Source organism: Mauremys reevesii, linkage group 3 (assembly GCF_016161935.1).
Source record: "Mauremys reevesii isolate NIE-2019 linkage group 3, ASM1616193v1, whole genome shotgun sequence".
Classification (NCBI taxonomy): Eukaryota; Metazoa; Chordata; order Testudines; family Geoemydidae; genus Mauremys; species Mauremys reevesii.
Genome location: NC_052625.1, coordinates 2,231,514 through 2,257,900, shown reverse-complemented (window position 1 = coordinate 2,257,900; position 26,387 = coordinate 2,231,514). Strand labels below are relative to the sequence as shown.

The 26,387-nt window shown below is 46.5% G+C and overlaps 1 protein-coding gene and 1 long non-coding RNA gene across 19 annotated transcripts in view; one reads left to right on the top strand and one right to left on the bottom strand.

Moving 5' to 3' along the window:
- LOC120400606 overlaps positions 1–26,387 on the top strand; it is a 303,500-nt gene that overhangs the window by 240,392 nt on the left and 36,721 nt on the right. The window lies entirely within an intron of this gene.
- The window catches only part of BCL2L11 (BCL2 like 11), a 53,457-nt gene continuing 41,087 nt past the window's right edge, over positions 14,018–26,387 (bottom strand). For 16 of the 18 annotated variants that reach the window (XM_039529382.1, XM_039529379.1, XM_039529380.1 and 13 more), the window contains one exon: positions 14,018–19,145. In XM_039529382.1, the coding sequence (XP_039385316.1) occupies positions 19,059–19,145 (87 nt within the window). In that variant the 3' untranslated portion in view covers positions 14,018–19,058. The remainder of the gene's footprint in view (positions 19,146–26,387) is intronic. The other 2 variants (XR_005595916.1, XM_039529372.1) reach the window with 1 other exon arrangement.

Here is a 26,387-nt window from a genome sequence, read left to right as displayed (position 1 = left end):
ATTAACTGTGAGAAGACAGAACATTCAAATTAAGAAAGCCACATACGCTTAGATTCACCCGTTGCTGATGTACTGAGTCATAATCCCTAGCAATTCCCTCACACAAAGCATCCCTAACAGCAATTAACAAGTGGGTTGGGGACCAGTGCAGTCTTGCGGTGGAGGAAGAAAGTTGGCCTGGTGCTGTTAACTCTTTCTAGTTGCTATCTGCTGGGTAGGAGTCAAGTGAGCAGAACTGGCAAGTCACTGCAGGATTGATGAGGTCACCTTGGTAGTTTCAGGTCTGGGCCGTGATGTGTGCTTGGTTTGTTTTGTGGGTTTTGCCAAGGGAAGTAAGATATTTGTCTTTTCATTTTTATATATACCAAGCACAATGGGTTTCGCCTGATCTGGTTAACACTTTCAGTTCACTCCGTTAATTACAATACTAATTCCAAGCCATGCAGTGCCCGGCAAGTCTCAGTGTGGTCCTAAAATGACTCCTCGGTGTCTCTGACTCACCAGAACCTAGACACTCCATTCAGGTATTGTGGGGGTGCACAGCTATTGCGCTCTGCCCTGCATTCTTCCAGTCCCTTTAAAGAGAGCAGCCTCAGGGTGGCTCCTAACTTTGCAGCTCGGTTCATTTTTCTATTGATGCTAAATATGGCTGTAAGAAAACTCTCTTACTTTTCTTCTTACGCTATCGTGGGTGGGTCTGGGTGAAACTGGTAAGAAAATGTTCACAAATTTATTTGAAATTATGCACCAGGTCACTCCACACATCAATCTACTTCTGGCTTAACCTTTCTCCTGTGAGCATGGGGGTAGCTAGGGGTTGGCAGCATAGCCTTGTTGAGAGAAGACAGGGGAGGGTGGAGATCTACAAAACAGTTCTGGGCATTTATAATAATGTATATAAACAGACACTCCCCAGGTCAGAAGCAGCCGGAGATGTCTGGATTGTAGTTCAGCCTCTAGAAGTGGGCCAGGGATACTAGTGTTCTTGGGGGGTTAATTTGAATTCCTATTGTTTGTGATGTTGAGTGTGGTGTTACTTCCCCTTCCAACCCGTAACCAGCTATGACTAATGTGTGTGTTTGTTGAACTACAATATCTTGTTGTTTGCAGCTTTTTCCAGCATTGAGGCGTCATTGGCTGCACGTTGCTAGCAGCGTGAATCGATTTCTGTTATGTAGATCCCTTTGTCTTGTTTCTCACCCAAGCAGCGTACATTTTTTACGGCGTTCTGCAGAGGAGGAATTGAGGTTGTCTGTCTGGGACGGCAGTGCCCGTGCTGGAGTAGAGTTGATTTGCTAGAGGAATGGAGAGGAGCTGTTTGCAGGTGTCTGTGGTGGTGGACATGTGAGAAGATGATGTGTACGTAGTTAGGTGACTTTACTCTGAGTTCTGAATTGGCAGTATTGTCTGAAAGTCGGGGGGATTTTAGTGTTTGAGTTTCCTCTTTCTTCAGTGTATGAAGAAAACACAGACTGGAATGTTTGAGGAAGACATTTCAAATGAATGTGTTGTGTCATAAGATTAGCTGATGTGTCACAGTGAGAGGTCATCCCATTTACCTCAGAGAGACTCTCCCTCATTAGCCATTTCCTGTTTTGCCAGTGGAAGTGAGGTGGCCCATACAAATGATGGTGGTCTTCCAGTTTTTGCGGTGGAAACTGAGCCAGGCTGTCTTCAGGGGCGGTGGCCCATTCCCTGTGCTCTAGAGCTAGGGAACTGGGCAGTAAACTCTGAGGAAACCGGAGAAAACCCGGGGGGCAGGGTGGGAAATATTAGCAAAGTGCTTCTCCCCATAGCTGCCTAGTGTCACAGCAGTACCGTCCACCCAGCAAAGGCTGTGCCCCTGTTTGTGGGGTTGTGTGTATGTCTCCAAGGAGTGGGCAAGTTCTTTTACACATATCAAACCCAGCCTGCTGATCTGCTCATTTGAACCCAGGCTCACTCACTCATTTTCAAGAGGTAGAGGCAAAGTGAATAGTCTTGGAACTGGGGAGCATTTTGAATCAGTTTGCACAGAAAACATTTTCAATGCAGATGCAAGGCTGCTTTTCTTCACCGCGGCTCGGGCGTTTGGTCCTGCCCAGGGAAATAACAACGTGACTAAACTGAGGCTGTGTCTGAGAGATTGAGAGAGCGAGAGATTGGAGCCACACACACATTGTACACTGCTCCGTTCGGTGCCCGCTGCAGCCAGTACAGAGACACGTCAGGGTGCTTTGCAATGAGCTCTAGCGATGGGATTTCCAGACATGCTGCGCACTGGCCTGTTTGTGCTTCCCACAAAATCGATTGTAAAACTGCCCTTGATTTCAGTGGAGGCAGAGTCAGGGCAAAGCTGGGAGCCTGTGACAGTCCAATCCCAATAGGTCCCATCACGCTGGTGTTGAGAAAATAGCTGGTCATTACCATTGTACTGTCTCAGAGACACGGCATCCTACACAAGCATTCTCGCCAACAGATCAGGTGAATGTTAGTCGTTTTAAGAAGATTTTATTATTAAATCATCAGCATCCTTGTTACTAATTGGAGGGTAGTTCAGGTATGTACCACAGAACCATTGTATAAACGTTACTGAGATAGTATTGTTTTGGAGTAACAGTTTCAAAAGCACCTAAGTTCCATTTTCTAAAGTGGCTTAGGCACTTAGGGGCAGATTTTCAAAGGTATTTAGGCACCTAGTGGAGTTTTCAAAAGAACCTAAGCAGGAGAGGCATCTGGGTCCCACTGGATTAAACACCCACCCTGCTTAGGTGCTTCTGTTGCTCCCACTCGGTGTCTACACAGCTTTAGGTGCCTAGATACCACTGACAACCTGCCCTTGGGAGCCTAAATCACTGCCATGACACTGAGGCACCTAAGACACTCGGGCACTTTTGGAAACGTTACCCGCTCTATACTGGTATTTTAATATCAGGAAAATAAGGAACAGAGTCATTGAAGAAATGGTGTGGACTTTCCAAGAGAGTTCTGTAGGCCAGGGTGAGCGTCAGACAGAAAATATAGCGCTGGCGGTAACATGAGGCCGAGGGTCAGCAGCACCGAAAGGGAGAGACGTGATTTACCCTCAAACTCTGCAAACAGAGAAAGGGGCAATTCCAGAAGGGAAGCAGCATTTTTTCCTCCAAACAAGAGGGAAGGTTCCTCTCATGGAGCAGTAAGTGGTTAAAAGACAGGAAACAAAGGGTAGGAATAAATGGTCAGTTTTCGCAATGCAGAGAGGTAAATAGTGGTGTCCCCCAGGGGTCTGTACTGGGCCCCGTCCTATTCAACATATTCATAAATGATCTGGGAAAAGGGGTAAACAGTGAGGTGGCAAAATTTGCAGATGATATAAAACTACTCAAGATAGTTAAGTCCCAGGCAGACTGCGCAGAGCTACAAAGGGATCTCACAAAACTGGGTGATCGACTTGCAGCTGTCATTTTGTTGCCCAGTGTTGATAGATGCAAAGTGATACACATTGGAAAATGTAATTCCAACTATACAAACAAAATGACGGGGTCTAAATTAGCTGTTCCCACTCAAGAAAGATCTTGGAGTCATTGTGGCTAGTTCTCTGAAAACATCCAATCAACATGCAGCAGGAGTCAGAAAAGCGAAGTGTTAGGAACCATTAGGAAAGGGACAGATAAGAGAGAAACTATCATAAGATCCCTGTATAAATCCATGGAATGCTCACACCTTGAATACTGTGTGCAGATCTGCTCACCCCCATCGCAGAAAATATCTATTAGAAATGGAAAAGGTTCAGAGAAGGGCAACAAAAATGATTAGGGGCTGGAACAGCTTTCGTAAGAGGACAGATTAAGATGACTGGGACTGTTCAGCTTGGAAAAGAGACGACTAAGGGGGGATATGTTAGAGGGCTATAAAATCATGCCTGGGGTGGAGAAAGCGAATAAGGAAGTGATATTTACCCCTTCACATAGCACAAGAACCAGGGATCACCCAATGAAATTAACAGACAGCAGGTTTGAAACCAATGTAAAGAAGTATTTCTTCACACAGCGCACAGTCAACCTGGGCACAGTCAATGTCAGGGCCAAAACGGTAACTGGGTTCAAAAAAGTACTAGGTTAAGTTCACAGAGGATAAATCCATCAATGGCTATTCCCCAAGATGGCCAGGGATTCAACCCCTGCTCCGGGTGGCCTAAGCCTCTAACTGACAGATGCTGGGACTGGGTGACAGGGGATGGATCACTGGATAATTGCCCTGTTCTGTTCTGTTCATTCCCTCTGGGGCACCTGGCATGGCCCCGTCGGGAGACAGGACACTGGGCTAGATGGACCGTTGGTCTGACCTAGTGTGGCCGTTCTTATGTTCATAAATGGCTGTCTTCTTTGTACTCTGTTGATGGTCTGTGTAAGCAAACAGAATCTTATGCTCATTGAGGCAGGCAAAGGAAAGTCCCTGAGGTCAGAGAAGAATCAACACTTCTATTGGCAACCAAATGTAAAGGGAGGCTCAGGTCAGACACATCGGAAACCTCACTTGCAGAGGAGTCCAAGTCCCTCCCACGGCGCAGTAGAATCTTTTTGATCTTAGGCTGGAGTTTCCCTTTAGAGAAGATAGCTCCATAGCCAAGACTGACGGTGGGGAGGGAAGCTCTGGAGATGGGGGAAGGGGAAGACTCCAGTGAGTGACTACTACAGAAACACATGGGTAGGCACGGGGGCTGTAAAGGATTCAAAGGCAAGGAGGAGCTGGGGGCGGGAGCAGACTGGATGTGCTCAGAGCCGGAAACAAGGTAGGTATTTTTGGTGGCAGCATTTTGAACTGATTGAAAGGGGCGAGGTTAGTGCCAGGCAGCTGCTGTACTTGGGAGAATGGAGACGGATTTGAGTCGAGGGGAACAGCAACTCTTCGGAGACGGGGGAGGATTCTCTGCAGCTTGAGGTCTTCAAACCATGATTTGAGGACTTCAATAACTCAGACATAGGTTAGGGGTTTGTTACAGGCGTGGGTGGGTGAGATTCTGTGGCCTGCCTTGTGCAGGAGGTCAGACTAGATGATCATAATGGTCCCTTCTGACCTTAAAGTCTATGAGTCTCAGCCTATGACACGGGCTCTGGCAAGAGGGTGGGTCAAGGCGAAGAAGAAATGCGGGATGGAGACAGCGAGGGCAGCGCCAGGGAAGACAGCGGCAGGCAGGTTTCAGCACGTAGGGTTGGAGCTGGGGTGGCACTCCCGGGATGAGGCATTGCAGGAGCAGTGGGCAGAGTTGGCAACGCTCGCTGGGACAGAGAGGCAAAGGCTGGAGAGATCACACAGGTATGGGAGGAGCCCAGGCCACTGGAGGCGCCGGCTGGAAGAGAGGGCCCACGGCAGGAGGCTGGAGGGGAGCCTGGTGGGAACGGCTGGGGCGAGGGGGAGGCGTGGGATCTCTGAGCAGGGAGCCAGCAGCCAGCGGCTAGAAGAAGAAGGCAAGGAGTGTAGGGGAGGCGGCGTGACGTCGCCAGCACGGTAACTCCTCTGTCCTGGTCCCGGGTGGTCGTACCAATGCAGCCAGACAGTTCAGATCACCGCCTTGCAGCCACAGCAGCACCAGGACGCCCTGATCATCGTTGTCACTAGTGCTGCAAGCGGGGGTGAAGGGGGGGCAGCGCGGACATGCACTGACACTGGTGCTTGCAATGGGGTCTCCTGCAGCTGAACCCTCTTGGGGTGGGCTGAGAGCGACCAGAGCCGCGTGTGACGACACTCGTCCTCACCTGCCCCCGGGGGCTGTTCCCTCTCAGCACCATAGCACACGCCTGGGCGGCTTCTGCAGTGGGACGACCTGCCTTTAAAAGTGACGTGTCGGTTCAGTAACAGCCCGGGGGTGACTAAAGGAACTGCACCGGTCAGGGTGCTGTACGGACCCCAGCCAGCGACTGAACGGGGCAGAGCTCCTCAAAGGATGGCCCCGCGTGCAGCTCTCTGTGCATGTCGCCCTGCACCGCCGGTCTGGCACACTCCTCGCGGCTCCGCCAGCCCGCCCACGGCCCGACAGTCAGGTTAGAGCAGCCAGGAACGTTCATGTCGGTGTGGTCAGGAAAGGCAGCGGCTCAGGATGGGTTTGGATGAGGCAATAATAAAATAAACTGGAAGGTTAATGTCTTCCCCAGGCTGCAGCACTTTGAACCCTTCCACCCGGTAGCATAACACGGGCACTTCGTTTTTATGGACTCCCAACCTCAGAGTCCGGGGCCTGCAGCTCGAGCATTGGTTGCCTTGCCCGGCAAGTCGCTTGGGAGCCTGGGGCACAGACGAGGTAATGGTGTGTTAGGAATACGAGGAACCGCTGGATTTTAGGTCCCATTTATAAGAAAGGAGCCCACGGCTGCTGGATTTGAGTTGGCTGCTGGCGTCTCCCTGCTAGGAGGGGCAGTTTTTGTTTTCAAATGCTCCAGGAAGTGCTGGAAAACGTCTCGTCAATGAGCTCCATTTAATAGACACATTTTAACAGTCAAGGAACTTCAAAGCTGCTCTGACCAGAACTAAACCGATGACACATGCCTGAAGCAGCTTGTAACCGGAGCTTGAATCTCAAGCAGAATGGGATAAAATGGCTTTCCCCCGGGTCAGTTTGGTGGCAGGTTTGAGACGAGCCATTCCCCCAAGGCGGGGAAGACATCACGGCATCATGCCTGGGGGCAGCCTGGGGAGAGTGGAGCGGAAGATGGGCACTAGCCTGACCCAGGTCTGCACTCTCAATCCTCGGCGTGTGAAAAAGCCACCCCCGGGGGACAGCGGCAAGCCGGCCTCACCCCCACTGTAGGCAGCGCTAGGTTGATGGAAGAATTCTTCCATTGGCCTAGTGACGCCTCTCAGGAGGTGGATTCCCTATGGTGACAAGAGCACCCTGCCCGTTGCTGTAGCAAACAGCTACCCCAAAGCACTACAGCAGCACAGCTAGTTTTAAGTGTAGATGTCCCCTGGGTTCAACTCCCTGCTCTGCCACAGACTTTCTGTGTGACCCTGGGCAAGTCACTTAGTTTCTTGGTGCCTCTGCTCCCCATGTGTGAAGTGAGGATACCAGCACTGCCCTGCCTCACAGGGAGATTGCGAGGCTAAATATATTCACGACGGTGAGGTGTTCAAATTCTCCGGCGGTGGAGCCAAGCTAACTCTGACAGGTAGCTAGATAAGCACCGTGCTGCCATCATAGAATGGTAATTCCGTCAAATGTATTTTCTCTCTGTGGTACGTCAAGAGAACCGGTTGCTGTAGTAGCTAGGTACTAAGCATGGTGAAATAAGGGGACGAGATGAGGCTCTGTCAGTGCCGCTTAGGAATTCTGGGTAATGCTATGCCAGATCCTGCAACCGCATGCAATAGCACTGGGGACTATATTGTACTAAGTCTGTGTATCACTATGGGACAGAGATTGTTGCAACTTCATGGGGGAGAATTACCAGACTCCTCTAGGAACTAAACACGGTGGGTGTGGGGTGTGGGGGGTGGGGGGGAGGTGATTAAGGCGAGTCACTGAGAGCAAACAATGCTAGCGAGGCACCACTTCCTGGCCTGGTTTGCAGATCCTGCTTCAAGCTGGGTTTCCCTGAGACTAGGAGAAGAAAGGGCTTTTGGTATGAACGTGAGTTGACACAGAGCCTTCTGATCCGGCAGCCGGACAGGACTGCCTGTCCAAGGGTTGGAAAGACTTTGTCCAACTAAGGCCCCGTGAAGCAAGGTGAGCTTTTTGCATGTGCACAGGAACGTGGGCTAGTTTTTATGTTTGCTCTGTAATGCTTTTCCCTGAAGAATAAATGTGCTTGCTTAGAAAGAGCTGGGTGGTAACTTCTGGCAATACTCAGACCATCGCCCTCGGAGCAAAAGCAACTCGCAGGCACCGGCCTTTAGGCAGACTGGCTTGCTGGGCATAGCACAGTGGAAGACAATGTTGTGCAGCATGAAAACCCCTGGTCAAAAGGGAGAGAGATGTAGGTCCCTGCCCAAATGAGGTGATGGCTGGGAGCGGAAACCGTAAGTGGGTGCCGTCAAGGGACCACAGAGGGGAAATAGGGGCACAGTTACCCTGAAAGTGTGACATATGTACTGTGAAATTACCATGCCTTGGAAAGCCTATAGCTCTGTATTGTGGATGCACCATTGCTGACTGACAGGACTGCAGCAGGCGTACACCAGATACAGGACAACAGAGGAGGCTTAATGTTAATGACGGTGCTTTGACCATACAAAAGTTATGTGAAAAAGTGACAGCATTCTAGGGGGAAAGCAGGTTCATCCAGCCTCGTTGAGGGGAAGGGTTTTTTTGGAGCAGTGGAAAGTTACCTAAGAGACAGAACACAGGAAGCCAAGTGTTGCAAGGGGAACATATAGAGAGCCCCACGGGGAGGTGAACTGTGGGGCAGGAGAGAAGAAGGGAGGAAGACTCCATGAGGAAGAAGACATCCAGCAATGTAACAGCCTGCATGCGGCAACGAATCCCAAGGGAAGGGGGCCCTAGAGAGGTGCAGTGCGGGTCGGAGGTTTGGTTTTTAAATGTTCTGTACTCTCTTGTGTTTGATATGGTGAGGTAAAGAGGAATTGTGGTAGATTCTGGGCGAAGTGTCTCTCTATTTAAATGTTACCCTACTGCTGTGTTCCTCTGGTCAGCCGGCAGGCTGCCACCCTGAGGTGGCGTTCCGGGGAGGGGTGTGTGAGGCCAGGGGCTGAGCTGCAGGATCCGCTCTTAGGAGGGAGCGTTTGGCTGCAGGTCTGCACCCCACGATGGGGCCAGGGGCTGGATGCTGCTCAGACGCCAGAGGCTCGGCTCCCCTCCCAGCACTCCAGGGAGCACCTCACCAGAGCTGAGCCTAACAGCTCTGGCTTCTGCTCCTCGCGTTCTGGCAGCCTGCGTTTCCTTATGTAAGCGCTGTGGTTCCTTTCTTGTGGGCTGGCGTTGGCAAGAGGGTGGTTCCTGCTGGACACGCGGGAGGTCACACAGCAGAGCGTTCTGAGCTGAGACGGCGCATTCCACAGCTTAGTAGCCAGCACTGGACAGGCTCGGGTCGGCTCCCACTGAGCACAGGTGTCCCCTGCATTAATCTGGCTCAGCCGCCGGTGGGATTTCACAGATTAATAGATTTTTAGTCCAGAAGGGGCCACGGTAATAACCCAGCCTGACCACATAACACAAGTCCCAGAACGTCCCTGGATTGATTTCTGCTTTGGTGCCAAGAACTGTGTGTCAACCTAATTGATCTTTTAGAAGAAACTCCCAGTTTGGTTTTAAAATTGCCAGTGATTGAGAATTCACCGCCAGCAGTGGAAGACTTTACCTAGGTTAATGTGTGCTTTGTTTCCAGGTTGAATTTATCTCACTTCCACTTCCAGCCTTGGGATCGTGTTGTACCTTTGTCTGCTAGACTGAAGAGCCATCTCTTAGCCTCGTGTAGCCACTTAGAGCTCAGTCAATTCACCCCTTAACCTTCTCTTTGATGAGTTCAATAGTCCCGCTAAGGCAGGTTCTCTAATCCTTCAATCATCCTTGTGGCTCCTCGCCAATTTATCAATATCCCTCTTACATTGCGGACACCAGGACTGGCACAGAATTGCAGCAGCGGTTGCATCCGTGCCAAACACAGAGGTAAAAATCACCTCTCACCGCCTACTCAAGCGTCCCCCCCGTTTATGCCTCCCAGGATCCCATTACCCTGTTTGGCCCCAGTGTTGCATTGGGAGCTCACGTTCAGCTGATTCTCCACGTCAACCCCAAAGTCCTGTTCTGAATCCCTGCTTCCCAGGCTAATGTGTCCCCCCCCACCCTGGAGGTGCGGCCGACATTCTTTGTTCCTAGATATTTAAACACGAAGGCCCAGATCCTCTGTGGCATTTAGGTGTTTAACTCCCCTGGGTCTAGTCCCCGCTGTGGAAGCCTGCACCTGTTAGCGGCACCTTTTACCAGCAATGGTGCTGTTTCCTGAGTCCTGGGGCTTGAGCCCATGTGATTTTTTCACATGCTACCGCCAGCCTCCCCTATGACATTCATCCCATTGCTCATACTTCTAATGTTACTTCTCTTGAGACGTGACAGCAAAGAACTCCCTTCGCCTCCTCCGGGCGAGCTCTGCTGCATCAGACAGGTGATCAGTTGCTCCTCCTACGCACTTCACACTGGACTTTTAACTAAGGGGAGACAGGGGTGGGGGTTATTAAGTGTCACATTTATCCTTATCAGGATGATTGGCAGCCGAGGGCCTCGGGAGCAGCTCTAGGTATTTCGTATCTTACTGAAGCTTTGTCATCCACCAACCCAGGCTTGGTGCAGCTCAGTGACTGAGGTGTCTGGGAGCTCGCCAGGACTCTGCTAGCAGGGTAGTGGTCCCAGCACAGAAAATGCAGGAAAAGGCCATCACGCTCCTGAAGCAGCCCCAAGAGATACAGCCCCATCAGCTGGTCAACTGTCCCAGCTAGCGGAAGCCATGACCTCCCTGACACAACTGTTGCCAATCATTTTTTGGAGTCATTTCTCTCTCTCACACACACACACGCAGGTACACGTTTCACCTCTGTACTTCTCAGCAGTCCTGCTGCTGGTGGTGGGGACAGCTCCCCAGGGAATTCATTGCAAGCGTCACTCTGCACAGCCAGCACATCAGGCTCACGCTGGGGAGCAGCTCTCCTATTCAGCAACACCCAAGGCCTGTAGCCCAGAGAGGACGGCAATGTCCTTGACGTCTGAGCAGGGCCTCTGCCTGGATCCATAACCATGGGGGAGAACTTTAGCCAGAGCAGCGCGTGTTCAGTGGGGTGGAGGATGGCAGAATGTAACAGCCCTTGACGTACAGGGGGCCAGGTGAGTCACCAAACCATCAGGCCCAGGGGGTAGGCCCTGACCAGGCCCGACATCCACTCAAGCAGCTGAGTCTGGGGACAGGACCTGCGTGGCTCTCTCTGCCTCCTGCCAGAACCAGCTTTCAACCTTCTGCCCCAGACTGAGGGATGTCCCAGGCTGGACAGTGGTTGCGTTTTCCAGTAACCGGTCCGACTCGCTCCCCTGTGCCTTCCCCCCCCACTGATCCCCAGGACTTCCCCGAGGCTTGCAGGACACGGGATGCAGGTCTGATGTCCAAGCAAGGGCCCGTTCACCCCACAGCCAGGTTTGTGAGGAGCAAACCTTGAAATAACCAGGGCTCTTGGCGGGGTGGCTGATGCTGCTCAGGGCCAGAAAGCACTCTGCCTCCAGGGCCTGCACTGCTCCCCGGGGATACGTTTTCAGCTTTGTGTAGTGCTCTGGCGTACGAGGGCAAACTCTGCTCCTTTGTACCAGGTCTTGCAGCTTCGGTGGCTAGTGCTAGAGCCGTGTTTCTGCACACAGGCGGCTCGGCTCAGCAGTAAGAGCTTAGGGGACGTTGCTTTCCCACCACCATACAGCCATTACAACCAATTGTGGCAAACTGTGTGTGGAATATCCCTCCTTGGACCCGTGCTGAGGTGCTGCCTAGGCCATTCAGCTCATAACCCCCTGCCAGCTGTAGCCTGAGTGTCCAGGGACCATTACCTGGCCAGGGAGAGTGAGCTAGCTACTGCCTCTCCTGCTAGTCCCTTTTGTCTCGGTTTTAGCTTGACTCTTAGATTGATTTCACAGGACCCTGGCCAGTAGCCTCCCTTCCTTTCGCCCTCAGGCAGGCGCAGATACAGCAAGCTTGGCATCCCTCGGTTGGTAGAGCCCTGAAGCCTTACCTTTGTGGCCTGCAGACTGCAGAGAAGGGCAGGCTTGTTCCTCCGGGCTTTGCCAAGTGTCTCAGGCATCGCAGCCTCCGCCTAGCCCAACAGCAAATCGGCTTTTGGCCAGGAAATCTGTTGTGTGCCCCCCCTCCCGGGGCTCCAGCTGTTCCTCATGTACCATTGGCATGTGGACAGGGGAGCTTCCCATGCCTGGAAGTTGCACAGGTGGGGCATGAGTATGACAGTCCAAAAATCACCCAGTTAGTGCTTGTGGGTCTGACCCCCCCACTGGCAGGGCACCGCTAGCCAAAACCTACTCAGAGCCCTTCACAGAACCAATTGAGTTCAGATCAACGTTCACTTTACATTGTTTTTACTCTCCTCATTCAGCTGATTCTCCCATGACTTCAGTCCCTCATCGCATCTCCCCCCCCCCCCCCGTGTCCCTTTGCACAGTCTATGCTGAGGCCCCCCCACCCTGTACCTCCTTTACACATCCTCTCTGGCTGACTGCCTCTGTGCAAGCGACTTCCAAACCTACCAGCTCACTCCTGCCCTCGGCCCATCAGTGCCTGCTTGCTGCTCTGTCCTCACAGCCTGAATGACCCCCCACTCAATTCTCATTTTTCATCCACAATCCACCCCAGCCCTTCCTTCTGGATCTGACTTCTTCCTGTCACCCCACATGCTGGCTGTTGCCAACTCCTGTTCTCCCTGTGCACCATAGGTAATAAAAAAGGTAATAATTGGAGATATACCAATCTCCTAGAACTGGAAGGGACCTTGAAAGGTCATCGAGTCCAGCCCCCTTAAGGGGGAGGGATAGCTCAGTGGTTTGAGCATTGGCCTGCTAAACCCAGAGTTGTGAGTTCAATCCTTGAGGCGGCCACTTAGGGATCTGGGACAAAAATTGGTCCTGCTAGTGAAGGCAGGGGGCTGGACTCAATGACCTTTCAAGGTCCCTTCCAGTTCTAGGAGATTGGTATATCTCCAATTATTACCTTATATTACCTTACCATCTTCCACATCTTCCCCACGATTCCTATTGCTGGAACACTTTGCCATGCGGTATCTTCTCTGCCCCAGGGCTTGCTCCCTTCCTGCCGCTGCATGTTACCTACGTCCATCCTGCCACTTTCTGACACCTGCCCCGACCACTTCACATTCCCCAGCAAGGCCAAGCTCAGCATCATCCTTTCAAGATCTTCCTTCACCCGTATGGCTCAGGACTCGCAACACCCTCATGCCCATCCCTTCAAAGGCTCCCACATAACCACGGTTTCCTTCTCCCACTTTTGGCTTTGGACTTTCATACCTGAAACCCCTCAGGGGACCTCTGACATTCCTATTCCTCCCTACAATCCACTGCTGAAAACCAAACACTAACTCTTCCTTTGTTGTATAAAATCCTTGTCATGGTCACTTGCAGTATAAAAAATTCGAGACTCTAGTACTGCCTCTCTGCAAGACGCCGGGACCCCCAGTGTTGCAGCCCCATCCTTTCTTCACCTTCGTCCAGCAGACAGGATCTGGAATTACTCCTGGAGCTAAATTCAGGCTTTGGCTTGGTCAGGAGACGCACCTGGGTGGAGCTCTGAGCCCTTGTAGTGCTCAGCAGGGACTTGGGCTGTGTCTATCTTTGCTGTACAGGCCATGCCTACCTAGGCTGCATTTGATCATTTCCCCCCCAGTGTATGAACTTGCAGATTTCCAAGTTGATGCTTAGTCTCATTTTCTGCCCATCTTGCTCATCACAAGAGCCCATTTCTATTAACTGTGTCCTCTGTAAAATGAGTGTCATGTACAAACATTAGTGATGCACTCTAGTCCCTCCCCTAGCTCATTCTGAGCCTGCTCCAAACCCCACTGGACTATCCTCCCACCCCCCAACCAGCTATTTAATTCCATGCCAGTCCACAGGCCAGAACGAGGGTGTTTGATACTCCATGTGCGCGGGTGCAAGAGCAACAGCTGAATGCAAACCCACACGACTTTGAGAGAGGCAGCACCACTCGTTCCTCAGGTGAGGTTCTCGTCCACAGTGACGGTAGCAGTCTGCGTACAGAGAAGCGTGTGGGAATTCAGTGTGCACCATGGAAACATTTAACAAAGACATTCCAAGGGTATGGCTGAAATGTGGTATGAAAAGTGTGCTCTTCCAAACTCCATCCCCAATAAGGACATGGAAACTGCTTCAATTACGCAACGTTAAAATGCCTGGGAAAGTGAGTGGTACTTGCACAGGTCCATGTATGTGCAAGTATCAGCGACAGATAATTAAAGCCCCATCTACAATTCCATACACCTTATCTCAGAAGAGCATAAAATTTTGAATTTGAGCAAAATAATACTCATCACAAATAGATGAAAGTTTTATTTATATAAAATTCATTAACATAAAAGATTGCATCTTAAAAAAAGATCTGTAGCTATGTACAGCAGTATTGCACAAGTAACGTGGCAATTACCCTGTCAAAAATTCATCAGTGCAAACCACAAGTAAGCCAGGGAAATTGCAATAAAAATGCTACATATGCTACATATGCTGGGTCCTATGAAACAAGTTAGTGATTAATCAGTACATGATCAGTGCTATGTTTGTACCTGATAAGGAGCTTTGTTACAGTAATGAGTGGTCTTGAAACCAGGATGCAGAAGTTTACTCTAAAAATCCAAGTAGAAAATAGTTCTATAAATAACTTGCAGGGGCTTCTTCTTTACGAGGTAACAGCCATGTCCTGCACTATGTAAACTGAGGATAAGGTGTTTAATATCCCAAAATAGGGTTATTATTGAGTTACCAGGAAGCACTATCAAGTTATCGAACTGAAATCTACAGCATAATTTTTAATTCTGGCAACTGGCTGAAGCAATGAAGTGAGGCAGCCAGATTCAGTAGGAGCACAGGGAGGGTGAAATCTGAAGGCAGTGGAGAACGAGAAGGTGGGGGATTGGCACATTGTCTAGGTCTTGAAAAAGTGATTAACTGAGATTACTGCACTTCAGTTTAATAATATGTTTGAATAAGCTGCCCGTGGCCCCTTGGGATGATAATGTTTTGCTTAGACCGATAAAGTTATTTGTAACAAATTAATGCTTTGAGCTACAAAGAGATTCTGGATGTGGCTTTGGTGTTTGGCCGAGTTTGCATCTCCATATCATATTTTACTTCAAATCTCTGCCTCTATCTACGGTGCTGAATCATTGAGTCCAGAAAGTTAAACGTGGCCGAAATGAGGGATTAAATTCTGGATACAATTTTCAAGAGAGACTTTAGGCACACAGAAACCCAAGTCCCCTGGACTTTGTGAGACTTTAACTGAGGTACTTCACAGCCTCTTTTGAAAATGGGACTTAGGAGCCTAAGTCACTTAGGCACTTTTACTCACTAACTAAACGTTATTGATTGCACCGAATTAGAAGACAGTGCTCTAAACTGATCAATCACTAATTCCATATATACCAGTAAAAATTCATTAAAAACTTTACAGGACTTAAATAAGCAGAAAATAAATATACAACATTTCTACAAGTTACAGCATTATGGAACAGTAGAGTGCATTAATTACACAGAAAAAAGAATCTACAGTATTTACCAAGTTCAATTCTAAAAAAGACTTAGAAAAACAGTAATTTACTTTATATGCTGTACAAAACTTTACATGACATGGTAAGAAAAGAAAAAACATTGCACACAGACATTTGGCTCAGATTATAAGAATAATATGATGCCCTAATCTAATAAATACTCAAATATTTACAGTTATCGAAGGAGAAAAAGCATAATACCGTATCATACAAGTTTTGTAGGAAAAATTTGAATCTGGTTTCTCCACAACCAAAGAAAATTCTTCATAAAGCAGTTTTGGCAGGGCAGAGTGTGGATTGTATGGAATTAAAAGAAATCCCTCCACTAACAAAGTATTATAACTGTTTTTAATGTTATGTTGAGATTTAAGAAATAAATTCAATAACCACCCACAAATCTAACCTGGGCAGACAGGTTGCCAAGGCACAAAACCAGGTTTAAATTGTCAAAGACAATGGGATTAGTTTTAGTTATTATTTTAAAATACATACTGTAAAAACATCTGCAGGAAACTTCTTGATAAACAAGAGCGCAGAGAAGTCCAAGTCACATGGTGCCAATATCTTGTTCTTTAATGTTCATATAATTCACAGAATTGTTTTTTAAATCATTTATTACGCTTACAGTAAGCTAGTCTGAAGCCATGGTGTGGTGGCAAACCTGTTGCACTACCATGCTAGAGGTAAATGTACAAAGAAAGCACCCAAGTCTCCAGGCACTGGGCCAGCAGAGCCTTATTAAGAGGTGGGATGGAGAGGGAGAAAATATGTAGTACTGATGCCAACTCTCCCAAGGGCACTATATTTAAAAGAACTGAAATAAAGTGCTCCACTTGTAGAAGCGTGCGCGCGCGCGTGTGTGTGTGGTGGGGGCGGGGGGGTACTGTAAACAGAAATGTCTTTGGTGCGTTCAGAAAGGTGCATATCGCAATTCCAAATTTCAGAACTAGCTCTACTCTGTTCATCATGACAACTAGTGGACAACGTGGCTTTATGAGGAGGTTTCAAGATTCTTATACCTGAAAGCACCTGATCAACTCTAATGTCGTTCCAGGAAGTGGCTAGGGTCCAATTCTGTTCAAAAGATGACTGCAACGTCTAGTGTTGGAAAATCTGATTTTTGTCTAAGCTATTTAATGGCTGTGTGACTCTGACGTGTGAGGAATGTTCAAAATGGAACAAAAGTAATGGTGTCATAGGCCCCTCCGGTCTTATTCTCACTTCTAGCATCCGGTAGCAGTGAGAACTCTTTACCGAACATACATTTATACCCGCCCAATTCACTACATGTAGGATGTTCGGAATTCTCCACTCCGCTTTACACCTAGTACTTTGGTATGATCCAAAACCATGCTGTTATGGAAGTGACTATCTGCCATCAGCACTACTGAATTTCTGCTTGAAACTCCAGATACAATTTAAGTCACCAATATTGCTCTAAAAAAGTAAAAAAAAAAAAAAAAAAAAAAAAAAAAGACACCCACTGCTTTGATAATTGAGGCCAACTCCTAGGACAAGGGTTTAGCCTACAGAGCCAACATGTGCTTCTGTCCTCCGGATTCACTGCTCACGGGGTGGATTAATGCAACTGGGGAATTGAGCCCTGTTTAGAGGAGCCCTCCCACCTGCCCCAGAGGCACCAGTGGTCAGTGCATAGAGTACATAGTATACAAATTTACTTGTCAAAACTAAAAAAAAAAAAATACAATGGCACTCAGCATACGCGGGTGAACACATTGCAACGTTTTGGAAGAAAAGCTATCATATTTTTCTATGGTGCTGGTGAAACCAGAAATAAAATGCAGCATTTTGAAGTAGACTGTAGCAAATGGAAAACTGAATCATGCAAGCTCTCTGCATCACATACAAAAGGAAGCCAGATTCTGAAGCCAGACTGGGGTAAATTCTGCATTAATACACCACACCATCTGAAGGAACTGTGTGCTCCCAAAGCACCTGTCATGCAGTTTCCCATGGTGTAAAGGTGGACTATAAAACCAATATTAAAATTCAGTTTAAACCTAGATCTGTGGTTACAGTGCCCATGCAACAGGCTCGGGGGGCATTCAATATACACACTTCAAAATTAAAAATAAAGTTTTTCTTTCTCTGAAGTCCTCTTGGCACTTCTTGAGTCACTGAAGTTGTTACAGAATGCATCATTCTGTTATGTTCTAAAGACCAGAAGTTTACAAGTCATGCAATCCATGGTATTTGTGGTTTCACAGAATGATGGCTTCTGGAATAACTTCAGTGAACCAAGAAGCGGTAAAGGGAATTCTGTAGAAGGAAAATTAATTAAAGAAAAGGTAAGTTAAAACTTTTCCTGTGCTGGATGCCTCCTGCAACCTAGTTAGCGAGTCACTCCAGTATAGGAATCTTGATTTAACTTAGTTCTGTTTTTGGTTAATCTTTGAACAAATCACAGAATGTCTGATGTACAAATACAGTGAGTGCCCTTAAAATTGTATTATTTTAAAAGATTATATGGAAGTTTTGCTAGAACTTTCAAAATGGCCTAACTTTTGCTTCCAATGCATATTTATTCATTCACTTGTGGGATTTTTTGAACCACCACAATCAATTCAAATATTGTACTGTTGCCCTCAAGACGGATGTAACTCAGTCAGCAGTCCACATGTTCAACTGTTAATGCCTGTTAGTTCCTTGCATCTCTCAGAATAGATCTTAAGTACAAAGCCAGCTCTAGGAAAAATCCAACACATTAAAAAACCAGCAATACTAACTGGGTTTATCAACAGTCACAGTAAAATATTAAGTGAAGTTTAAAATAGTTTCTGAAGTTATGCAACCCTCCAACTTTGGACAAGATTGCAGTGTCTCAGGAACGCTTTTACCCCACAAATATTTCATTGTTCTATTATCCCCAAACCTTCAACATTCTATGTTATATAATACACAAATGTATCCAGACTCATTAGATATAAACAACTTTTAGAAAGGCAACTTGGTATGGATTTTGAAGCATAATATTTTCACAGTTAAGCTGCAAAATTCAGGTCAACTTTGAGATTCCTGCTGGTAGGGTGGAAGAGGTGGAAGTTTCAGGGGGAGCGCGCCAGTTGCACTTAACTGCAGTTTAAAATCAGTCAGCAGGAAGTATGCTGTTTGTGTGACACACATACAGTTGAATTTAGGGTGGTAGTAGAGATTTGCAGGGTAACTGAAGTTTGATGCAAATCCTTCTACCATTCTTCAACTAGCTTCAATTCATGAGTTAGGAATGGAGGGAAAGCGTGAATCTGACCCCTCCTTGCTGGGGGGGGGAGAAGGGGGGCAAGAGACATCTGTACATAGTTATTTTATAACAAACTAAGGCAGCTCTGCAAGTTAGCTGGCTCAGTTAACTCCATTGCAGAATATATCAGAGATCAGTCTACAGGTTTCCAGAAAATGGAGTATGAAAATCATTCAATAATGTTTGATCATTTTCTTTCCAAATCAGTCTTTTAAAAGTTCAAGAAAAGCCAGCGTAAACACCACTCTCACATAAAGTCCTGCTTCACAAAGCTTTTATATATCCATTTCCAAAATCCATCGTGACGTGTTCACAGTGAATTCCCATTTAAAAAACCTCTGTCTTCTGATAGACAAAATGGGACAGTCTATGTTCATATTTTTCACAAACACGGAGTCCTACTGCTCCTCCCAATGTCTCCTATGTCCTTTAGGAAAAGCAGGATTTGTTAATTGCATACACCAGGTATGGAAAGGATACTATTGCTGCTTGGTTTTGCTGGATTCTGGTGACAGCTGGACAATCTCAGAATGTCTCTCTCTGTACATACCCATTACTGCAGTCTCCAAATGAGGCGGATGATATAACGTAACAGGCGCAAAACAATTTGGTGGTTTACTGCTGGATTATCCAAGAAACCCTGCAACAGAGAAGATGTTTATTTTTTCGTTCCTGAAGTCTCCTTTCCAGAAGACCCTATGACCAGCTTACACCCTAACCGATTGTGATAGAACATTTTGGAATTAACAGAATGATGCTGGATAATACCAACAACAAGAGAATAATTTTTTATTTTTTTTTAAAGAGGAGCAAGCTAGTCATTTGACAGGTCATTGTTTCCTTTGGAAATTCAATACGTTCTTCCCAAACCATTGTAGGGATTTCAAAAGCGAGTTAATCATGGTTTAATAGAGAATTTAAAGAGGATATTGAGGAGTTAACAAGATAATTGGGCATTTTTGTTTTAAAACTGTGGTCAGATATCACTTCCACTTTGCTAAGTGGGATATAGTGAAACTTTAACTTTGCACCTGCAGTACCTATAACCAGATGAAAGGGGGGACTCCTCACTATTTCAGAAACACAGTAAGAATGCATACATGCATTTAGAACAGTGGTCCCCAAACTGGGGGGGCAGAGAGGAACATTTGGGAGGGTGGGGTGCAGCAGGGCCTGGGGCAGCCCCCGGAGGGAGAGCCACCCAGCGCTGCTCCAACCCTGGCTCTCGGCCCCCGGCACTGCTCCTGGTGGGGTGCAGACAGATTTCATTAAGGGTAAGGGGAATGCAACATAAAAAGTTGGGGACCACTGATTTTAGAACTATAGCAACGATCACTGTATTTAAACTTGGTACATGTTTAATACACTGACACCGAGTTGATTCTAAGATTGGCTACATATAAAAAAATAGCATGTAATTTATGCAATTTGGTACAGATGAAAACAAAGAAATTGGGTAAAACCAACAACAAGGTATTCACAGAGCATAATTGTGTCATAGTCCAAATTGTTGACTCTGAAAAATGTTTCAGATTCCCAACGGGTAAAATCTGGTAGCTGTAATTTATTTAAGAAAACCAGTGATTTGGTGTAATTCATGCTAAGAAGCTAAATAAAGCTAAGGGCAATCTGTGCCAGAACTAATGAACTAGTGAACCTCCAATTGTTCTCAAGTGACTCCACCTGTGTAAACACTATTTAGCCTATATAACATGTGTAGAGACATCTGAAAACAGCTTTGCTCTTTTCAGCTGAAAGGGGAAAATGTAAAATGTGTATGTGGGGGGGGGGGGGGAGATGATAAAAAACTGCACGTTTGTTATACAGTAGAACCTGAGAGTTACAAACAGGAATGGAGGTTGTTTGTAACTCTGAAATGTTTGTAATTCTGAACAAAACATTATGGTTGTTCTTTCAAAAGTTGACATTGACTTAATACAGCTTTGAAACTTAACTATGCAGAAGAAAAATGTTCCTTTTCACCATCTTAATTTAAACGAAACAAGCACAGAAACAGTTTTCTTGTCAAATCATTTTTTTTTTAAACTTTCCCTTTATGTTTTAGTAGTTTACGTTTAACACAGTACTGTGCTGATTTGTGTGTGTCTCTGTTGCTGCGCCTGATTGCGTACTTCTGGTTCCAAATGAAGTGCGTGGTTGACGGGCCAGTTTGTAATTCTGAGATTCTACTGTATTATGTTTTGACTATATTGAACTATTGGCAAGTTTTAGATGTGGCAAATCAGGAAAGTAAGCAGCTCATGGGACAGGAATGAAATAGCTGGCATGGGACATGAATACAAACACACCGAGCCCGATTTGTTTTTCACTTCTATTACATATGACCACAACTTGGAAGACATTGTTCCAGGGTGACTAAACATATATAAAAATAAAGCACACAAACCAACTCTCTCAATAAAATCAGATTAATTGCTTCATTGTTAGGAACTGAAAACTGTGCTAGTGATTTCCTTAATAATAATAATAATATCTGCCCATGAAGCCAAAAATGCTGTGAAATGACACAGGCACTGCCTTTTAAAATGAACACTTCCCCCTCTCTCTGCCTGACAGGCAGGGTAAGTAATTGTTTGGCTGGAAGCCTCCGGCCAGTTACAATCAGCACTGGTTTGAGACAGGTTAACAGTAATTAGTCACACAAGGCAGTCAGCAGCTCCCCAGACAGAGAAGAAACTCCATAGCAGCTGGTGCAGTTTTCTCCAAGCTGCTCCCCTGGCTCTTGAGAACTTGCTTGACAGAATGGAATTGCGATAAGGCCAGGGCATTTCCTCTCTGTATCTCCGTAACAAGATGGGAGGAAATCAGTTCTCTGTATGCAATGCCTGCAGAGACACTTAACCACAGCATGCGCTGATCTTTTACACACAACTGATTTTGCTCCAGTTTCAATATTGACTTGTCATACGTTTACTGAAATAAACTTAAGGTTTTATTTTCAATTGGGGCAATAAATACCAGTGAGTTTTTTTAACATCTGCTCAAAAGAAAGAGTAAGTTTCCTAGAGTACAGCCTAGTGAATTGACCTCAATGGAACAGGAAGTTGAATATCTGGACCGTTAACTAGAACTGGCAAATGCCAAACAGGGCTTGTGTGTGTCCGTTATTAACAGAGGATATGTTTGAAGTTTATCTGTAGAGGAAAAACTCTAAGATCTGTGTCCTTCCTTCGTATGATTTATAAAGAAGGCTGCTGGTGAAACCTGCTTAATTCGGAGAGGAAATAAGTTTTGTTCAAACTGTTCAGCTTTGTTCTTCATTTGAGTGAAACAGATTCAACTTTTAGTTAAGTTTTGATACCTAACTATCTAGCTCTCCCTGCCCCCAATACCATGTCTCTTAAAGTAAGGGCTGAATAAGCTTTCAAATCTACATTTCTACGCCCTCAAAACATGAGCAAGACAAAACCCAGTTTTTGTAGTATTTCAAAGGCAAAACAAAACGTTTTTTAAAATAAGTCTGTAATGTGTAAAGATGTCATGAAATAAAATTTTTAAAAAGGCACAAATCTATTTTATTTCCTTCTCTTCAGGCCACCCGTAGGGACAAGATTACATAAAGCCACAGGGATCATTTGTGCTGCAACTATGGAGTCTCAGCTATGGGAGAGACCGTAGGCCTCTGTAGACAGGCTGGGGTGATGCATTCAGGTTCATTTGGTTAGTGGTGGCAGAAAACTTTTAGATGTAGGGATCACCCAACACTCCCTGCCAGAGGAATTAATGGTTTTAAAAGCCAGAATGTGGAAAGACTTAAAAAGGAAAATAAAAGCATCAGGAAATGAGGAAGCAGGCACACAGGAGGAAAATAGGACCAGGGTGTCTGACAGACAACTTGCTCTTTACTACAGGTTTTTTGTCACCAGGGATAACTGTACCCTTGGCCTCTTCTGCCAACCCCAATGTTAGAAAATAAGTTCCAACACCAACAGCAGAAACATGAGACACACCCGGAATACAAGTAAATTGTAGCGGACTGCAGAATAATTAAAGTGTATCAAGTAATAAGGCTGAGTAAGACGAAAATATTGTGAATTAAAGAAAGTTATAGTTCAGTCAAGGGAAATGTGTGTAAGCAAAGAAGAAACACCTGCTAGCTATGACCACATCCCCCAGAGAGGAGAAACAGGTGACCCTCTTCTCTTTAACCAGTTTACTTTGGACAGATGTCAACTACAGAAGCCACTACCAGTGAGCTGTTTTAGGAGAGAACTCGCTCGGATGGCTCTCTTAGTTGGCTAATATTGCTATAGGGTAAGGTATCGAACATTAAACCCAAATAGGAATGGCCAAAAAGCAGACATTTTACCGAAAGCCTTTATCAGGGTGGGGGAGATCACCTAATGCAGTTTTAATTTGAAATGACATTGGGAGAGGGAGTTCCACAGACTTAAAGTTAGTTGGGTGCAAAGGAAGGGGGCAGGGGCTGGAGAAGGAAGGGAACCATAGGGGGGGTTGGCATGTTCAAGGGAATAAGAATGATGGAGAAGAGGCTGGCAGCAGAGGGACTGTGATGGATGGGGCGAGGAGGTCAGAGGCAGTAACCCAGCAGTGAAAGGGTTCAATCCCACTTACATGCGTATACACTCGATCAGCACAACTAACCAGAATAATAACCCTTAGAAAATGCAGTTTTCCAAGGATTCACTTCCCCACCTTAATCTAACGACATGAAAGAATTATCCAGGCAAGAGTCTGGAATTTCATTCTACTTATGCCAAAATACCCAAATGAAAACAATCCACAGGAGTTCAAGCCAGGGAAGCGGGTGCGTAGGAAACACAGACCCTGACAGCAAGCTGCTCCTTCAAAGACCTGTTGTGAGTGCCCCTTGTTACAGCTTTTAGCTATGCATTCTGCTCAGTTTCCAGGTCTGAATGATGAAGTGAACCATCTCCACATCTACCGTTGGTAACTGCATTCGCAGACACTGCTGAGCTCTGGCACTCTCTCAGATGCTCTACAAGCAATCAGACCACATGAGCAGCAATACCTAGCCATAGGAACAGTGGCTGCTGTAAGAGGATTCCTAATGAGGGAAGTGACCTGTCACTTTTTAAAGTTATTATGCCAATGCCTTTCATTCCTTGTTCTTTTCTTTAATATGCAGTCATTTGCAGCTGGTCAAATCACAATATATTGCTCTCCTAGGCTAAGCAAAGTAACATGCTGGCAAACAGGACATCACGCTGAAGCTGACATCACTGCAGGATTCCCAACCTCCGTTCATGAGCTCATTCAACAGAACGTTTAGGGTGGCAGATATCCAACTATTGGGGGGAGGGGATGGGGGAGAAAAGTTAACATAGAAGGAAAAACATCAGGAGCATGGATAGTCAGAAATTTAAGCACAGGCCTGTAGCCAAGAGGAGGCATTGGGAGGGGTTTCCTTCCTACTGGGTCGAGCCATATTAACAGCAATGATCAGGTCATACTGAAGTGACCCTGCTGGCTCATCGCTGGATACTTCCTCCCACCCCAGATGAGATGGTGGAAATGGAACTAGCCAGCAGAGGCCACTGTGTTATCCAGTCCAACGACAGCTAGTGCAGAGCTCCAAATCCCTAGAGACCAGGAAAAGGAAGTACAATCCTGATGTCAGAAGCGATCAGACTTGGGTGGGAAGCCCCAGCTTGTGCAAGAGCAGGAACAGCAACAGCAGGCTGGAAGCAGTGGCAAGGCCAGACAGCCTGAGAGCTGGGAATGAAAAGCTGAGACACACACAGGGAAGCAGCATGTTGCTGCTGGCTGAGGACACAGAGCAGCAACTTGCAAGTAGAGTCATGGGAGTGGCCAGCGTGGCTGGGCCCCAATGAGATATGGACAGGAGGGCAGAACTCTGGCTGGGGAATGGTATTTAGTCCTGAGGGCCCAATTACCTTTTATACCCTTCTGCTGGCCTATCCTTAGAGCTTGAGTCTGTTGGGTTGATCTTTTACAGAAACTGTTGACATCACTGTCCTAAACTATTAGCATATTTCTAAGGTTAAAATAATCAGGCTAAATACAGTAAGAAAGGGCAGGGAGAGGGGGCATAAGACTACTTTAAAAAAGTCCAGTCCAGGACATCGTTAAGGGGCTGGCAGGAAACGCATAGACTTGGCAGAGCCATGCTCTATTTTGATCCTATTCTACACTGGATGCTCGCATCTGCTTTTTACGGTCACTGACTTTCCACCTGGCACCCTAAGCTCATGTGACTCAGCTTGTGGGAACCCTTATGTCTTTATATCATGAGCAGTATAGGACCTAACAAAGATGAACAAAAAATATGAGTCAACTATTTCTTTTGAAGCAACTAGGGTTTAATACTATCCTCTTCCCATGGAATTCTGAATTGCTTCGATCGCAAGTCATGATAGAAAAGAGTGAGCGACACACACGGCTCTATTCACCAGATCTCAGCTGTAGTAATAATGTGAATTTTAGCGTAGCCTGCTGGTCTCTTTGCATACGCTGCCTAAGGCAGAACACCTGCATCATTCACAAAAACAAGAGCAGGGCAACAGCAGTGACGAGACAGACAATGTACTTCAGGAGAGGAGTTATTTGTTCTAAAATGGTCATGCGGAGCCCAAACTATCTTAATAGGCAGGCACAGCCACCTACAAAAGTGAAGACTTATTCTGAACAAAACCAAGCTTCAATCCCTTTCTTTCTCTGTGCTGTACTCTTGTAAAATGATAAGATGCACTTTATAGTTAGTGCAGCAAATTCATGCCTGCACATGCCCTGGAGAATAGCAGAAATTATGCCCTTGACACAAAGATGAGATGTTTTTCTCATGGCTCTATCTAGTCATATGACATAATGAATAGTCATTAAATTTACATAGTTTCCAACGTAGAGTGCAAGAGGAGACTTTCCCCCTCTTGCCCCGCTGACACTGAAATATACCCGGGCTCTCTAGTCCATCTACTTATCCCCGTGCCACAAGATTAGCACTGTTAGAACGCTGCAGGAAAGGTTGAGAGCCACTTGCCAATCTTGTCTGGCCGAATGCAGCCAGACAAGATTGCCCATTGCAACGGACTGCACAGCAGGATCTGCAGGCCTGCAGCCTGCCTGCTTGCCAGGTCTATTCTCCTCCCCTTTGTGATAGATGTCCAGCAAATTACACAGTCAGAAGAAATCCTGCACTGAGCCTCTAGCTGAGCAACTTCACGCAGTTCAGCAGCAGATTAGGCAGACAGAAAAAATGGGGTTTGAGACAAAAGAAGAGAAGTGAAGATTTATAATACAGGTATGAGTACATGGGAGAAGACAAACAAGGAAAGACCTTGTCTTGCCAGAAAGAGCACCTCCTGTCAGACAGAGCATTTCACAGGCAAGGATTCACTACAGGATTCCACTGATTAAGGCCCCGGTCTACACTAGATACTTTTGCCTATAGAATAGTGTCAGTTAGGACAGGGATTTGGGGTTTTTTTTGGAGTGCATAACATTTCTGTGCTGGCAAAGCCCTGATGTAGGCGCAGTTATCATAGAAGTGCTTTTGCTAGTAAAGCTTATTTTGCCCACCAACCCATTATAAAAGTATTGTTTTGCCTGTATCATCTGCATCTACACTAGCAGGGTTTGCCAATACCAGTAGACCCGGGTCTCGGCAGCCACCATCCCAATTCTAATCACTCAAATAAGGGAGGTTATTTTCAAGCACCAACACTGTGCAGAGATGTACAGCTCTTTACCCATTCATTGTCAAAGTGTTTGGTCACTACTGATTTAAGGAACCTCTAAAAGTAGGGCCAAAATTTAGTTTTGATATTTTAAGTTTAAAAGACATAAGAACATTCTTCTCCAAGGCTGGAGATGAGAAAGCAGCAGCATTGTGCTTGCAAAGCAGAAAGTGAAACTGACC